Genomic DNA, 18,652 nt, shown 5'->3' with positions numbered 1-18,652 from the left:
ACGAAACTTTTCAAGAAACTCGTGGTATAATAATAACACACACTGATTTCTTATGATGTATGATGATGATATTTAGATTAGGTCACTCGTGTTTGCATTCATAATTAACTTTTAGGAAAAATTATTGTAAAGAATCGTTAGAAAGATTTAATTATTAAAAATGACCTTTAATATTAAAATTATTAAGAAGGACCAAATTTTTTTATAATATTTAAAAAAAAGAATTAAATTTTTTTATAAAAAAACAAATATATCTTTAATTATTTTTTATTTATTTTTTATAATAATCTTTATGTTGATAAATTTATTTCTCTTAAAATTTTAGTAATTTTAATTAATTATTTATTTATTTTTTATTTTTGTGATATTTACCCAACGAAAAAAAAGACAAAAGATCATAAAAGTAAAAAAATAAATAAACTACTAAAATTTTAGGAAAAAAATTGTTAATATAAAAATTATAAAAAATAAATAAAAAATAATTAAAGATATATTTATCTCTTCAGTTTAAAAATAAGTCAATTTTTTTATATATCTAATTTAAATTTAAATCTCCTAAAAATAACTTAATTAAAATCCTTTTGAACATTTATCACTTTATTTATTATATTTTATAAATTTTTTAATTTATAAAATAAAATTATAAATTGCAAAAGCCAATAGATATTCAATGATATTAAAAAAATTTTACAAAAATACTTGGACTTGTCAAAACCAAATAGAGAAAAGAATTAAGCTTTTCAGTTTTCTTTTCATTACACTTTATCAAAAAACTATATTTAAACAAATACTTCATTATATATACGACATAGATTTACATAATTAAATTTTATTATACTATAAAATTATGATATAATTTTTTATTTAAGCAAATACTTCAACAACAAACAACAACAACAAAGCCTTGTTCCACTAAGTGGGGTCGGCTACATGAATCAAACGACGTCATTGTGCTCTGTCATGTATCATGTCTACAGAGAGACCGTTTACATGTAGATCTCGTTTAACCACCTCATGGATGGTCTTCTTAGGTCTTGCTCTGTCTTTCGCCCTTTGACAATCTTCCATCTCATCCACCTTCCTGATTGGATGTTCTATCGGTCTTCTTCTCACATGTCCAAATCACCTGAGACGCGATTCAACCATCTTTTCCACAATGAGTGCTACTCCAACTCTCTCTCTTATATCTTCATTCCTTATTTTATCCAATTGCGTATGACCACTCATCCATCTCAACATCTTTATCTCTGTCACACTCATCTTATGTTCGTGCTCCCCTTTAGCCGCCCAACACTTCGTACCATACAGCATAGCCGGTCTTATAGCTGTGCGATAGAATTTACCTTTAAGTTTTAGAGGCACTTTTTTGTCGCATATAAAATCAGATGCACTCCGCCATTTTGACCAACCTGCTTGGATCCTATGATTTACATCCTGTTCAATTTCTCCATTATCCTGTATGATGCACCCAATATACTTAAAACTTTTAACTTTTCGTAGGATGTTTTCTCCAATCTTCACCTCTATATTGGGGTTTTCCCTTCTCAGACTGAACTTACATTCCATATATTCCGTTTTGCTACGGCTTATGCGCAGACCATACACTTTTAAAGCTTCTCTCCATAACTCCAACTTCTTATTTAGATCTTCCCTTGACTATCTCATAAGGACGATATCATCAGCAAAAAGCATGCACCATAGCACAGGCTCTTGGATGTGCTCTGTAAGTACTTCCAAGACTAATGTGAAAAGGTATAGACTTAAGGATGATCCCTGGTGCAATCCTATACCAATAGGAAATTCCTCTGTCACACCACCTTAAGTCTTCACACTAGTTGTGGCCCCATCATACATGTCTTTAATTGCCCGAATATATGCGATCCTTATTCTCCTCTTTTCTAAAACCTTCCATAAGACCTTTCTTGGTACCCTATCATACGCTTTTTCCAAATCAATAAACACCATATGTAGATCCCTTTTATTAATACGATACCTCCCCATCATCCTTCTTAATAGGTATATCGCTTCAGTGGTAGATCTGTCTAGCATAAATCCAAATTGGTTCTCTGTTACTTGTGTCTCTTTTCTATTGGTTAATTATGTTATAACTATAAAATACAAAATTTCTCCAGTAATATTTTAGTTATCTAAAAAATTTTGTACAAAAAATTTATACCGTTCATTTTTCGTACATTGTGGGACTCTAAATCTAGTTCATAAAATTTGCAAACAAGTCTCTAAAAGATGCAAGTGCCCATCTAATCTAACACTACGCTCTATATTATCCTCTTGGCTCCGGAGATTTTAGCGCTTCCGTAGATACCAAACTAAATGCACCACCAAATGCAATTTTTGTTTTTTGATAACATCCTCGTGAAAGTGTTCTTCAAACCAAAAGGAACTAATCGTGATTATAATCATATTCTAGGAAGCTGTTATAATATGGCAAGCCATCGTCGTTGAAGTGGAGGAGCGAAAAACATCCATCACAAAAGTAACAAGGGTTTTGTGGTGTCCATTTGTCATCAGCTGTTACCTTTGTAGCTCTGAATATTTTGCAAGCACTGCATTTCTTGAAAACCATTTTCAGTTGAAAGGTGACTATTGGATAAACCGTCCGATTATGCACATCATCCGTATGAAATAACCTCATATCTCGAATCACTAAGGTATGCGTGCAATCGCCCTGCAGATATACAAAAAGAGAAATGTCAGGGAGGCCAACATCTTTTGTTAATATTAGCCGACACCTTATTTTTAACTAGGGTTTAAAGTTTATGATTTAGAATATAGTACTTAGGATTTTAGTGTTGGCCAAAAATGATAAATTTTGTTGGTCACATAGTATTGCTCGTACAAAAAAGAAAGCAACTGTGTCGTGATTTCTTCTAATATATTTTGAGCAAAAATTAGATGCACATCTAACATTCTATGCATAAGAAAAATCATGGTATTCAAGTATCTGTAGTTAGCCCTTTTACCCTCTCTGATTTAAAATTGCAAAACCTAAGCTACACTTCCCTTTGATTTACCATACGTGTCTATGGGAAGAAGGTAATAACCAAACATTAATTCCGAGACGACAACAACAACAACAACAAAGCCTTGTCCCACTAAGTGGGGTCGGCTACATGAATCAAACGACGCCATTGTGCTCTGTCATGTATCATGTCTACAGTGAGACCGTTTACATGTAGATCTCGTCTGACCACCTCATGGATGGTCTTCTTAGGTCTTCCTCTGCCTTTCGCCCTTTGTCCATCTTCCATCTCATCCACCCTCCTGACTGGATGTTCTATCGGTCTTCTTCTCACATGTCCAAACCACCTGAGACGCGATTCAACCATCTTTTCCACAATGGGTGCTACTCCAACTCTCTCCCTTATATCTTCATTCCTTATTTTATCCAATCGCGTATGACCACTCATCCATCTCAACATCTTCACCTCTGCCACACTCAGCTTATGTTCGTGCTCCCCTTTAGCCGCCCAACACTCCGTACCATACAGCATCGCCGGTCTTATAGCGGTGCGATAGAATTTACCTTTAAGTTTTAAAGGCACTTTTTTGTCGCATATAAAACTAGATGCACTCCGCCATTTTGACCAACCTGCTTGGATCCTATGATTTACATCATGTTCAATCTCTCCATTATCCTGTATGATGCACCCGAGATACTTAAAACTTTTAACTTTTCGTAGGGTGTTCTCTCCAATTTTCACCTCTATATTGGAGTTTTCCCTTCTCAGACTGAACTTACATTCCATATATTCCGTCTTGCTACGGCTTATGCGCAGACCATACACTTCTAGAGCTTCTCTCCATAACTCCAACTTCTTATTTAGGTCTTCCCTTGACTCTCCCATAAGGACGATATCATCGGCAAAAAGCATGCACCATGGCACAGGCTCTTGGATGTGCTCTGTGAGTACTTCCAAGACTAATGTGAAAAGGTATGGACTTAAGGATGATCCCTGGTGTAATCCTATACCAATAGGGAATTCCTCTGTCACACCACCTTGAGTCTTCACACTAGTTGTGGCCCCATCATACATGTCTTTAATTGCCCGAATATATGCGATTCTTACTCTCCTCTTTTCTAAAACCTTCCATAAGACCTCCCTTGGTACCCTATCATACGCTTTTTCCAAATCAATAAACACCATGTGTAGATCCCTTTTATTACTACGATACCTCTCCATCATCCTTCTTAATAGGTATATCGCTTCAGTGGTAGATCTGCCTGGCATAAATCCAAATTGGTTCTCTGTTACTTGTGTCTCTTTTCTCAACCTCCGTTCTATCACCCTTTCCCATAACTTCATAGTATGACTCATAAGCTTAATCCCTCTATAATTTCCGCAACTTTGTATATCCCCCTTATTCTTGTAGATAGGTACCAAGGTGCTCTTTCTCCACTCATCAGGCATCTTCTTTGACCTATTGAGGTATCCAGCACCAAGTCGAAATAGTAAGTCACAAAAACGTATCTTTTGCATCTCAATCGATGCAAAGCGAGGCAAGTTTGATGCAGATACTTCACCCATAATTGCTTTATGTTTCTGGTGTAGTCTGCCACTTATAATATATTCCCATTTTTTTTGCACCTCCTCCTTTGAGTTTCGGAGCCAATCCAGTATAGGTTTGGCATAATTAATAGCAGATGGGTCTCTCAAATCAGTGTAAAATACATCCTACAAAAAAGTGACCTTTTTGTCATGTAATGAATAAAAAATCACCTTAATACCAGTGTAAAAGAGATGCTTACTTCAATGAGAAAATATCCAGAAGGATCATACTGCCCAGCTTTTTGCATCACCTGGTCCATTGAGCAATGGATCTTCTCCCTTAAATCAGTTAAAGGCTGCTTTCCAAGAACTAACAACTCTTGGGTCTACCAAAATAAAAGTAAAAAATATCAAATACGCAGAGATGACCCTGTTGTTAATCAGCTGTTTTGTGGTAGTTAACTTATTATAGGAGAGACTTTTTTTTTTTCCAGAAATTACATATTGAATTTTAGCATTGTTAAAATCAATATGGTATTGAACTATTGATGTTGAATACCTTGACACACTGTCGAACATTATGGTAAACCTCCACCGATAGAAGAACTTCAGGAAATGTCACAGGTATGTGTTGTTGAAGATCTGCTGCACTGACCTGCCATACATTAAACCAGAAAAATGACTAGGAGCGCATACACATGGAAAGAAGAAGTTAAGGCACACACAAGTCAATTACGGTTCGAACCTATTTGTAGTATAATAATGATATATTGGATATTGAACAAATATTAGGAGTCCATTATTGAGGAAGCAGCCAATGAAAAAACATCAATTCAGGATAGCAGCGAACTGCATCGAAGTCACAAATGGAAATCTTTAAGTAATGCCTGATTGATTTCCGACATGAATTTTAATGCTTTTAGTTGGTCAATAATGGCCATAAACTAACTACTTAAGAGATAAAAGTTGACATATATATGATCCAACAAAGAGAACAACATAAACAAGAAATATAGCAATTCAATAATATAGAAGGCACGCATCTCTAAGTGCATACAACTTAGTTAATTACTCTAACTACTAACAGTAGGATAACATTAGTGTGCATATTTTCCAATTTGAAGCCAAATGATCTTTTATATCAGATAAGAATCTCAAAGCAACCTTTTTGGTATAATTTGTGGACCTAAGTGATCTCATCCTTCCGTTCCTGCCTGGTTTGAGGGTTTCATTGATCTTGCAAGCAGGACTAAAACAAAGACAAGATACATTCAATTAGAATAATAGATAGATCTGATGAAAAATGGAATAATCACATAAATAGTAATGATACCAACTTAAATGAATGAAGTCTCGCTGATTCCTTGTCTTCTTCTTGCTTTTGTTTGATTCTCACAACTTGCTCCACCTTTTCTATACAACCACTCTGTAAATTAATGAAATAAATGATTATTTTTGCCTTTCTTCTTTTGAAAAGGAAAAAAAAGTTGGATATTAGAAAGAGATATTAGAAAAGCTAAATGATCATAAGTTCCAAAAGGATTGTGCACACATATCCTTTCAAAGTCTATATGTGAAAAGCTTCGATTTCCATTATTTATTCTAACAGCAAACTTAATTGAATCACACAACAGCAAATACAGAAACAGTTCTGACACATCCTTTGCACATTTAACATGCTTATATCCACTTGATCAAGTTTCGATAAAAAAATAAAATAAAATAAAATAAAATAAAATCAAATCAAATTAACTTAAATGCAAAAGAACATAATTGAATCCAGATTATTCAGCTCATACACGAAACAAAATTGCAAACCAAGATGAAATGTTTAATATCCCATTTCAAAGGTGGTGGCCCAAGCCCAATCCCCCGGCATTTTTTAGGGGCCAACCCTTCAAGTTATAGTTCATGTATATATAAAGATAAAATTTCATGGCATATCATGTATGCCACTATCAACACGAAAGAAACAATTTAACCATAAAATAATGCCATGAACATAATTTCTTTTAGAGAGTTGGCATACCTCAAGAATAGGATTATTTGTTCCTTTCCGTTTTTTCCTTGACCTCTTTTCACCACCCCTACAACAAATCCAACAAGAAACTCTTTACATTATTTGTTCACTGCAAAGTGTAAAACTTGATAGAGAAAGAAATTGAAAGAGATGCAATAAGATTGGTTTTTGTTAGGCTCCCTGTATATGGCATTTTCACTAAAGAATTTCCGACAAGTATCAATGTAGTACAACTACATAAACATTAATAAGATTCATGTATTTGACATAATTGCAATCAAATTGTTAGGTACCCAAGTGAAGAAAAATGAAGAATGAGCGAATGGAAGCAATTAAGATAGTTAGAGAAGAGAGTGGTAAAATATCTCCTTCGCCTTTTATTTTACAATAGAAGAATGAAAGAAAAGAGAGATGAAAATAAAATAAAGTGGGACCAGCTGACGTAACAAATAGGACAGCTGGAGAAGTTATTGGAGAGGGAACGAATGAGGGATGAATCCTGTTATAGGAGAGAGTATTGAGAGTGTATAAGATTTATGAAGGGAATCAATATGGCAGGAAGGATCTAGGCTGCGAAGAACCTTAGGAGAGTGGTGGCTCCTCAAATGCTACCTTGCTCCCTTCTTTTCAGTACTTAGTTCTTATATGAATATATCAGAGACTGAGAGTATCACCTTGATATGTTCCAGCTCCTCTGTTTCTTATCTACTCTCTCTTTTTTAATTCTATGCTACATCTACTACTCTTATTCTGTTGCTACTTTTAGTCTTACACATAAGGTTGAAGGAGAGAAGCAATACAGCTCGAATAAAAAAAAAAAAAAACTGAGAGTCTGAAACCTAGTATAAAATGAATTCAGATAAGGGCCGTCTACATTAGTGTAATAACTAACAAAAATCATGCATGACTAACCCCACTTTGGATTGGTCTGAAGGTGGTGGACGATTTTCATTGTTCTCCATACCCTACAATAGCACTTCCATTAAATCTGTTCAAATATTAAACAAAAGGAAAAATATAAAAGTTCATGGAGAATACCTCAAATACTTCCTTCAAAGACATATCCATTAGCTCGTCCTCTGTAAATATTTTAAGATCATCAACCCTGAATAGGTATCAATACCATTAACAAGTAGAAACCCTATGTATTAATGAGCAGTGATGAGAGGAGGAAAACAATAACAAGAAGAATGCATACGATACATCATCATCAGAGATTCGGGTGGCATCTTGTGATAATTCAGCCTCTAGATTCTGCATAAACAAAAAACAGTTTTTCAAAGAAGACTTACGGGAAAAGGTAGCAAAATTGTGGCGGGGTGGGGGTGGGGGCGGGGGCGGGGGGGGGGGGGGAGAGAGACAGTCAGACAGACAGACAGAGAGACCTGAAGTTCAGAAATTATAGAGTTTTCAAACTGAGGAACCGTTGTGGAGGGGCTGACCATATTGGGAACATAAATGGGTCCACCCCTTGGAAATGAGAGATCACAATCTAGTGCTTCTGGAACTGAAGATTCTATGAAATCCATTTCCGTACAATACACAACTTAACCACCAAAGGCACAAACAGAGCTTCCCGCTCCAAATTACTAGACAAAAGATCCAGGCAGGGGAAAGAAATTTGAAGAGGTTTGGGAATGAAGTAGGTTCTTTGACCAGGCTCTACTTTCGTTGCTTCCACTGTGACATGCCTACTGCCATTCAAAAACATAATCATCAGATATAAAAGGATGTCCCAACTCATTCACCAGAATAAATGTCTGGCATTCATACCGAGGCTATAATTACAAATACAAGGTTCGGCTCAAATTTGGCCATGCAGTTATAGCCCATCACCCCAGAATCATGCAGTCATTCGAAACCTGAGTACTTGCCATTGATACAGGAAATCAAGTAGTTATTAAATTTGACTTGGTGAATGACTCAGCTGAGGCACTGAGTCAATATTCCACTAGTGGGTCACTAATTGAACCGGTTGAACAAGATATAATTATATAATAAATCCAAAATTAATTTATTCATTTGACAGAAACAGCTAACTCAATTTAATGAGTACAAAAATATAAATAAACAAGTATAAGACATTTCTAACCAAAAGAAAACAGTAAACCCAATTAACCACTTAAAAAACAGATGACAAACAAGACACAATTAACTCTGAAACTTGTCATAGAATTAGAGAGTACGCTGCCCAGCATCAAAACCAAACCATTACAGTGCCCATTGTAAACAGCATAGTCTCACACTACAACATCTTATAGTACACTCCAGCATCAAACTAAAAGCTCATTTTGTGACAATTGCAACAATTGAAAATCAATGTTCAGAAGCAAAAAATGACAGATCAATAGTTGAATTCATCAAAACATCAGATCACATAACAACAACAAATCAAGGGCCAAAAAATCAAGGGCCAAAACAATCCATCCATATTCTTCTTATGTATTATGTTTATGTTAATTGTATTCTCCAAATATTGACAATTCTGAATTTTGATTAAGGTCCAGATTTATTACATCAGCTGATCAAAGCAAAGCAAGCAATTTCAAGGGAAATAGCCTGTAAAGATGCAGCAGATCCTTTCACACATATTACAAATTGTTAGGCATTTGAAATGCCATATGTTCAAGATCCAAATAGGAACAAAAGATTAATCAAGAACTGCAAACAATCATATGCAAGGCACTTATTATATCGTGTTTAATGAAGATGGATTAGGAAACCTAAATGGCCAGCAAAACAGAAGCAAAATAAGGCCTATCTCCTTCCATTTGTCTTTAATTAAATTCTAATGGCAAGCAAAACAGAAGCAAATTAAGGCTCCAAAATGTTAATTAGTCCATTCTTTCTTAAAGTAACAAGGTTTAATCATACACAAATAAATTAATCAAGCTTAATCACCCACTGTATTTTAACCCAATCTAATAAAATAGAAATTTCAAAAATATTCAATAATCAAGTAATCAAAAGTGAAGATATCGAGAGAGGCAAACAAAAGTACAAGAGAGCACACCGTTGGAGAGAGCTGACTAGCGGCGAGAGAGTACAGAGGAAGTGACCGAAACTAGATGAGTAGAGAGCACAACAGCGGTGGAGAGAGAGGCACATAACACCAGAGGAGAGATATTACATAGCAACAACGACGGTGGAGAGAGAAGACGCAGCTAAGAAAAATAAATTTTTTTTTTCTGGGCTATCTTTTTTTTAAAAGATGTTATGGATAAATAAAAGTAATTTTATGTTTGCATATTTCGTATAAAAAAAATTTTTTATTTATCAATTATGTTTGGGTATAACGATTTATTTATTTATTACATGAAAATATTTTTTTAAAAAAATATAAATTATAATTTCTCAAAAAAAGATATTTTTTATTTTTGTAGTATTTTTACTTTTATTACTAAAAATTTGTCAAATATCCTAAAAAATAAAAAAATCTTTTTTATTAAAAAAAATTTTCATATCAAAATAATGACGTCCAACAAATACTAAATCAATATCCCCTATGTAAGAATACTTTTCTTACAGCAACAAATTCATCTCATTGATAATTTTTAACAATAAATTTAACTATGATCATTTTCAACAATACAAAATTTAGTTAGGTGATTATTTCAGCAAAACAGCAACAAATTTAAGGCTCAGTGATAATTACAGCAACAAAATTGAAAAAGAAAGAACAAGAAATTTGTTGGAACTCACCAAATCGGGGACTAGCTGCTGGTTGCGCAAAGGAAGCTAACAGTGAGGCCCGAGGCAAGAATACGACAACGACGACCATCTCCGGGACCTGCTGGTTCTGCCGCAGCGAAGACGAGCGCAGGAAAAGCGCACGACTGAGTGCAAGACAATGACGAGACAATGAGCTTGAGTGCGAGACCAGACACAGTGAGAGAGACCGGAGACGAGAGAGCTTGAGTGCGAGTGCGACAGTGAGAGAGATGAGAGAGTGACCAGACTGAGTGGTGAGTGCGAGAGGAATGAGACGTTCGCTGAGGTCTTGAGGCTGATCACTCAGCAGATTAGGGTACGCCGTTTTGATGAAACCCGGATGGATCAAACCTTTTTTACAGGTCTGATGTTAGGCGGTTCGAAGGGTGGTCCAACTCGACCAAATGACAGAATTTCCAGTCAAACTGTGGCTGTATTGAGCAGGATCCGATAACTGGTTTTTTTTTATTTTTTGGGTAAAGTATATTTTTTGTCCTGAAGTTTGACAAAAGTTTCAAAAATACCCCTAAGTTTTATTTTGTTTCAATTTTGTCCTAGAAGTTTTCGATTTACATCAAATATACCCTTAGCAGCTAATTTTTCAAAAAATTTAAGACCAATTCAACAACAATTTCATAAGAACAACCCTCAACACAAGCAAATCAAGCATCATTTTCATGCATTATTATTAGATTGGTCTTAATTTTTTTGAAAATTTAACCGTCGGGGGTATATTTGATGCAAATCGAAAACTTTTGGGACAAAATTGAAACAAAATAAAACTTAAGGGTATTTTTGAAACTTTTGCCAAACTTCAGGGACAAAAAGTATACTTACTCTTATTTTTTTTTGTTATAGTTTAAAGCCTGTTTGGAAAATTCAAAATAATTTTTTTGAGTTTTTCACTTGTGAAAAATAGTAATATTAATATTTAGTACAATTTTTAAAATTAAATTACAATTTTTTAAGAAATTATTTAAAAATTTATAAAAAAGTTAAAAAAATAACTTTTCTCATAATACTATTTTATTTTATTATATTTCTATAAAATAAGCATTTTTGTTAAGAACAAAAATTCAAACACAAAATAATTTATTTATAAATTATTTTTAATATAATCATTTATTATTTAACCTATTTTTTAAAAAAAACTTAATTAAGTTGTTTATGTAAATTAGGCCTAAGTGGTGTTTCTTAACAATATAAATACTTCATGTTTTTTTAGACGAATATAGGTAATTTGTAATTTTTATATTTTTTAATTTATAAATTTGAGATTAGATTTGTGGCTAAGTATGAAAAATTTTTTGAAACATGTAGATTGGATCTCCAATTTATTTTACATCAAACAAAATTTTATTTTATCACAAATCAAATCTTCTAATTTATATAGTATGAAAATCTGACTCTCTAATATGAGAGTTTGATTTTTTTTTCTTCAAATAAAATTTATATAAAAGAATATATCAATTAACTATGATATTAAGGCTTAGTTTGGTAAAACTTTTCGAAAAGGTGTTTATACTTTTTAAAAGTTCAAACTTCTCATTTCATGTTTGGTAAATAAAAAAGATCATGTACTTGTATTTGTAACTTTTAAAAAATTGGGATACTTTTGAAAGCACATAAGATAGAGCTTTTCAAAGTTAGTTTGTGTTTTTCAAAATTTAAAAGTCTAATATAACTTCATATGTCAACTAATTTTTAAATTTAATACTTATATTTATGTCTATTATGGTATTTTTAAATTTTAAAAGCTATTTTATCAAATGTAATTATTGTTGCTTATGTTTATTAAAAGCAATTTTTAATTTGATTTATCAAACATAAATACTACCACTTTTAAAAAGACATCTTTTAAAAGTTTTATCAAACTAAACCTAAATTACATACTATTTTTTTCTATTACTTAAAAAATTGGCCCAATAACTATCCAAAAAGAAGTATTAAGAATTATATTACTGTATTAAAAAAATATTCTTCTGCACATGCTGAAAATAGGTGGCATAGTGAAAGAATAAATGCGTATTATGTTGCTTTTAAATTCTCTGACAATTTATGTGTGATATCAGATCGTTTTCGAATAGTGATGTATATGGACAATTAATTAGATTTTTTAAATAAATAATTTAAATATTTTATTTATAGATATAAATAATTTATAGTATATTTATCAATTTTTATTTTTTTACATATTTCGTTTACATTGTTAGACAAAATATAATTTTTATAAGAAAATTATAAAAAGAAAAAATTAGTTACATGATGATGTCTCCATATATAATATTTATATCTATTTTGAATTAAATTAGATCATTTGACAGTTGGTTATATATTTGATTTTTGAAATTTACAAGAGGTGCGAGAACGGTTACAGGCCAATCTAAATTTTTCGCAACAGGTATATCAATGGTAACTGTCAGCTGACATTAGGTTAGTCTATAAATAAAGCTTTAAGAACACATTGTAAGTAGTTCAGTTCTTCTTGGAAAACACTTAGAAACCCAAAACGCTCTCAGCCCCGTGGCATCACTAATTAAAATTGAGAATCTTAAGTAATTCCTCTGAACTCAAACACTTGTACTTTGTTTTTTCCCAGTTTTTATTAATAAAATTCCTCTATTTTTACTTGTTATTCTCTTTTACGTTCATGTTTCTTCCTTTATCTTCTTTTTAATTTCCTGTTTATTTCAATTTCTGCAATTTACTGCGCCACTGGCACCTTGCATTTATATGTTTATTTGTTACTTTTATTCCTTTTAATTTTATTTGACGTTACAATTGCGACATTGAAATACCCACATTTACTTTTAAATATTAACAAAAATTTGAGTAAAATAAATTGGTACGCCCAGTGGGACATTGTCAATAGATTGTAATTGTCAAAAGGAAAACCAGGAGTTTTGAATTTGCATGTGGTTGCGCAGTGGTAAGTTCGTGTGTCAAAAGCCAAGGAAATCAGTGTCAGTTGACATGTCAAATACTTCTGTAGCATCTTCTTCTACTTCCAGTGATGAGACTAGAGGAAATGAATCCGGAAATTCTCCTGTAATTTCAAACGCAGAGCCTACCTTGCTGTCAGTGAGGCATGATGGCATTGGTCATGTCCATACAGGGTTAAATGCAACTCACATAAACACCGTGGGGTGGGCGCCATATGGCTTGCCACCGGGGTATGTCCCCCCATGGTCACACAAGGATTGTCTGTGCCTCTCTACTCAACTTTTCAAAATTCTATTTATCAAAATTCATATGGCATGTCAAATGTACCTGTTTCTGGGGTGTCAGGTTCACACATATCACAACAAAATTTTTCACATGCTATTAATACAAGAAATAATAGTGCATCTAATTCTACTACATCCACTGTCACTAGGGTAGAAAATTTCAGACCTGTATTTCCTGACATGTCAAGAGCAATGCCTGTTAATCCACCTAGTCAAATTGTAGGATCTTTAGCAAATATTAGGCAACAGATGGATGAAAGCCACCATGATCTAGTAAACATGTTAACTCATCAAATGGTGATAGTTTTAAATCCTCTTTTAAAAAACACAAACACTAAAATTGAACAATTAAATAGGCAAGTTAATAGGATTGCTACTATGGTAAATTTAGAAGAAAATGACAACCAGGGTTTAAGATTTGATAATGTCAATAAAAATGGTGGAGCAATTCCTAATTATGACGTTCATATGCCTAGACATGGCCAAAATGCTGATGATATGTTAGAAAGACTTAGACAAAATAACTTAGGGAGGAATTATAATCTAGCAAGAAATATCGAACAAGTTTTAAACCATTTGGGATTTAATGTTAGTTGCTTAAATAGGCCATATTTTGTGTTTGCTTTTCCTGAATGTGTTCAACAAGCAGAGCTCCCAAGGGATTGGAAAATTTTAAAATTCCTTACAAAATTTTATGGAGAAGAAAATGAGTCTATAGTAGAGCATATTACTCGATATAACTTAGGCAAAATAACTTAGGGAGGCATTATAATCTAGCAAGAAATATCGAACAAGTTTTAAACCATTTGGGATTTAATGTTAGTTGCTTAAATAGGCCATATTTTGTGTCTGCTTTTCCTGAATGTGTCCAACAAGCAGAGCTCCTAAGGGATTGGAAAATTTCAAAATTTCTTACAAAATTTTATGGAGAAGAAAATGAGTCTACAGTAGAGCATATTGCTCGATATACTGTTAAAATTGGGGAAGCAGCTTCTAATGAATATCTCAAGATGAGATACTTTCTTTCTTCTTTAACAAAAAATGCATTTACATGGTTCTCCAACTTGAGACCAAATTCTATACATTCTTGGGCACAGTTAGAAAGAAATTTTCATGATCAATTTTTTTTAGGTGAATTGCAAGTTAGTCTTACGAATTTATTCTCTGTCAAATGTGCAGAAGGAGAATCCATTGACACTTATTTGGCACGGTTTAGAACATGAGAAATAAGTGTTTTACTCCGATTCCTGAAACTGAAGTTGTCAAAATGGCTACTAATAGGTTAGAATTTGGAGTTAGGAAGAAACTTGTCAATCAACATACTTTAGATATTTTCCAATTAGCTGAGAGAGTAAGACAAATAGAACAAATTAAAAAAGAAAAAGAAAATTTTAAAAAAGGTTCTAAAAAGGTTGCATATGTTGATTGTTTTTCCGATAGTAGTGATTCAGATGAGAAAGAGGTTTATATTGCTGAATTGCGTGGGAGTCCTCCTTATGTATGCAAATCTTTGAGGCCTGTTAAAGGAAAAAAAAGTTTCTTCATATTCCAAAATTGAAAATAAGACTTATTCTTTTGATATTTCTAAGGCAGATCGAATATTTGAAGTTTTATTAAAAGATAAGCAACTTATTTTACCAGAAGGAAAAAAGATGCCTTCAGCTGATGAAATAAAGAATAAAAAATTTTTGTAAGTTTCATCACGTATCTCACACACCACTAATAACACCACTAATAATTGCGTCCGTTTTAGGAATTTGATACAAAAAGCCATTGAGGAGGGAAGGTTGAAGTTTGAGGATAAAACTGTTATGAAGGTGGATGCTGAACCGTTTGCTACTGATTCAAATTATGTTGAGCCATTCAATTTGTCAGTCAACATGATAGGAATTGACGCTACAGTGACTAGTGCTCAAGATGAAAATAAAGACCTGAAAATTTTTTAGCAAGACAAAAAGCCTGTTTATCCTCATCCTAGTGAGGATTTGTTAGATTTTTATTGAGAATTAAAGAATCTGATAGCACCATTGCTATGTGCCCAAAGTGCAATGCTATTTTTGACAAGAAAGCTGCAAAAGGGTTTGAAAAATACAAGGTTGAAGAGAAAGAAAAGGCTGAGTTGAGAAAGAAGATTGCTGAAAAAGAAAATGAAACTAACGAGCTAAAGCGGAAGATAGCCGAAGGAAAATAAAAGTTGGGCGGTTAAACTCCTTTGAACAAGTGTGTCAACAACACTGGGATACAACCCATCAACCAAAAGATGAAGACTTTAGTCATGATTGATGGAAAACCTGATGGATTTTCTCAAAAGACAAGAGTTCCTCCCACCAAAATTTCAAACAATAAATGGGTCCATAATGTGAGAAATGTGCAGAATCAACCTACTGTTTTTGCAAGAGAAAAAAACAAATGGGTGAAGTCTAAACCTTTTAAGCCCAGGTACTACGAGTCTCAGTTATGGAACATGAATCATGCACAAGATGGAAGTATATATATTCCAAAAAATGTGTCTATTTCCTCAAAATCAATTTATTCTTGTTATAATCCTAACATGCAGCAGGTTCCTAATTATTCTCCTTGGCCAAATTGTCAAAATATTCCAAAGTATTATCCTTTTACAACTTTTGAGCAAAAGAGAATATACCTAAGTATGTTCCTTTAGATCCATACAAGGGACACGGTATAGATTTTTCTCCTTTGCCAACCATGGCCAAGTCTGCAGAAACATGCAATTCTTCTAATCACCTTAAATGCAATAAAAATGTAAAGAAGAATCTTGCTGGAAAGAAGGTAATGGTTGAAAATAAGGGAGAAAAGGATGAAGATTTAATTACTGATAATTATGACACTGATTTTGATGACATTTTAGAAGCAATATTTGGTGTTAAGCAACCTATAGCTGTGGTGTCAATACTACCTGAGGAGTATAGTCAAGTCCAGGAAGTAGAGTTATTAGAAGATGATTGTTATGATCTCTTTCCTGGAAGCGAAAAATGCTTATTGCTAGATGACAATATGTATGGTGGAGGATTTTTTGAGAAACCTATTGAAAATGACAAGGAACACTTGCGTCCACTGATGAGCGGATAATTTATACGCTTTTTGGCATTGTTTTTAGTTAGTTTCTAGTAGGATCTAGCTACTTTTAGGGATGTTTTCATTAGTTTTTATGCAAAATTCACATTTCTGGACTTTACTATGAGTTTGTGTATTTTTCTGTGATTTCAGGTATTTTCTGGCTTTAATTGAGGGACCTGAGCAAAATCTAATTCAGGCTGACAAAGGACTGCTAATGCTGTTGGATTCTAACATCCCTGCACTCGAAATGGATTTTCTGGAGCTACAGAATTCCAAATGGCGCGCTCTCAACTGCGTTGGAAAGTAGACATCTATGGCTTTCCAGCAATATATAATGATCCATACTTTGTTCGAGATTAGATGACGCAAACTGGCGCTCAATGACAGTTCCATGTTGCATTCTGGAGTAAAACGCCAGAAACACGTCACAAACCAGAGTTAAATGCTAAAAACACGTTACAACTTGGCGTTTAACTCCAAAAGAAGCCTCTGCACGTGTAAAGCTAAAGCTCAGCCCAAGCACACACCAAAATGGGCCCCGGAAGTGGATTTATGCATTTAGACTTATTTCTGTAAAGCCTAGTAACTAGTCTAGTATAAATAGGACATTTTACTATTGTATTAGACATCTTGGTATCTATCTTTGAACGTTTAGTTCTTAGATATTGGGGGGCTGGCCATTCAGCCATGCCTGAACCTTGATCACTTATGTATTTTCAACAGTGGAGTTTCTACACACCATAGATTAAGGTGTGGAGCTCTGCTGTACCTCGAGAATTAATGCAATTACTATTGTTCTTCTATTCGATTCAAGCTTAGTCTTATTCTAAGATATTCGCTGCACTTCAACCTGATGGATGTGATGATCCGTGACACTCATCATCGTCCATCCTTATGAACACGTGCTTGACAACCACTTTCATTTTACCTTAGACCGAGCGTGTATCTCTTGGATTCCTTAATCAGAATCTTCGTGGTATAAGCTAGAACCCCTTTGGTGGCCATTCCTGAGGATGCGGAAAGTCTAAAGCTTGTCTGTGGTATTCCGAGTAGGATTCAGGGATTGAATGACTGTGACGAGCTTCAAACTCGCGATTATTAGGCGTAGTGACAGACGCAAAAGAATCAATGGATTCTATTCCGACATGATCGAGAACCGACAGATGATTAGCCGTGCTGTGACAGAGCATTTGGACCATTTTCACTGAGAAGATGGGAAGTAGCCATTGACAATGGTGATGCCCTACATACAGCTTGCCATAGAAAGGAGTAAGAATGATTGGAGGAAGGCAGTAGGAAAGCAGAGATTCAAAAGGAACACAACATCTTCATGCTCTTATCTGAAATTCCCACCAATGAATTACATAAGTATCTCTATCTTTATTTTATGCTTTATTTATCTTTATATTCGAAAACCATTATAACCATTAGAATCCGCCTAACTGAGATTTACAAGATGACCATAGCTTGCTTCATACCAACAATCTTCATGGGATCGACCCTTACTCACGTAAGGTATTACTTGGACGATCCAGTGCACTTGCTGGTTAGTTGTGCGAAGTTGTGACAAAGTGTGATTCACATTTGAGAGCTCCAAGTCTATTTGCGCCATTGTTGATGATCATAATTTACGGACACCAAGTTTTTGGCGCCGTTACTGGGGATTGTTTGAGTTTGGACAACTAATGGTTCATCTTGTTGCTCAGATTAGGTAATTTTCTTTTCAAAAATTTTTTTCAAAAATCTTTCAAAAAATTTTTTCTTTGTTTTTGTTTGTCCAAAAAAAAATATTTTTGAAAAATAAAAAAATTTAATAAAATCATAAAAATAAAAAAATATTTTGTGTTTCTTGTTTGAGTCTAGTGTCAATTTTTAAGTTTGGTGTCAATTGCATGTTTCCAAAATTTATGCATTTTTCGAAAAAAATTCATGCATGTGTTCTTCATGATCTTCAAGTTGTTCTTGACAAGTCTTCTTGTTTGATCTTTAATTTTCTTGTTTTGTGTCTTTTGTTGTTTTTCATTTGCATTTTTGCATTCATAGTGTCTAAGCATTGAAAATTTCTAAGTTTGGTGTCTTGCATGTTTTTCTTTTCTTGAAAATTTTCA

At 33.6% G+C, this 18,652-nt stretch overlaps 1 protein-coding gene across 16 annotated transcripts; it reads right to left on the bottom strand.

Annotated features, from left to right (window-relative positions):
* Positions 1-2,123: 2,123 nt before the first annotated feature.
* LOC112710613 (uncharacterized) lies at positions 2,124-9,723 on the bottom strand. Of its 16 annotated transcripts, none has more exons than XM_072202685.1 (12): positions 9,542-9,666; positions 8,302-8,390; positions 7,914-8,222; positions 7,727-7,782; positions 7,567-7,633; positions 7,441-7,493; positions 6,538-6,595; positions 5,846-5,934; positions 5,673-5,757; positions 5,068-5,163; positions 4,769-4,894; positions 2,124-4,694 (listed from the first exon to the last, which is right to left on the bottom strand). In XM_072202685.1, the coding sequence occupies exons 3-12, from the start codon at positions 8,055-8,057 to the stop codon at positions 3,114-3,116; spliced, it is 2,355 nt and encodes a 784-aa protein (XP_072058786.1). In that variant the 5' UTR covers positions 8,058-8,222; positions 8,302-8,390; positions 9,542-9,666; the 3' UTR covers positions 2,124-3,113. The 16 variants fall into 16 exon arrangements, with proteins under 16 accessions (XP_072058786.1, XP_072058795.1, XP_072058785.1 ...); XM_072202694.1 differs by having other exon boundaries at positions 7,567-7,607; XM_072202684.1 differs by lacking the exon at positions 8,302-8,390 and having other exon boundaries at positions 7,914-8,219; positions 9,542-9,723.
* Positions 9,724-18,652: the final 8,929 nt, after the last annotated feature.

Source organism: Arachis hypogaea, chromosome 9, assembly GCF_003086295.3.
Source record: "Arachis hypogaea cultivar Tifrunner chromosome 9, arahy.Tifrunner.gnm2.J5K5, whole genome shotgun sequence".
In the NCBI taxonomy this organism is placed as follows: Eukaryota; Viridiplantae; Streptophyta; class Magnoliopsida; order Fabales; family Fabaceae; genus Arachis; species Arachis hypogaea.
This window is presented reverse-complemented; position numbering and strand designations above follow the sequence as displayed.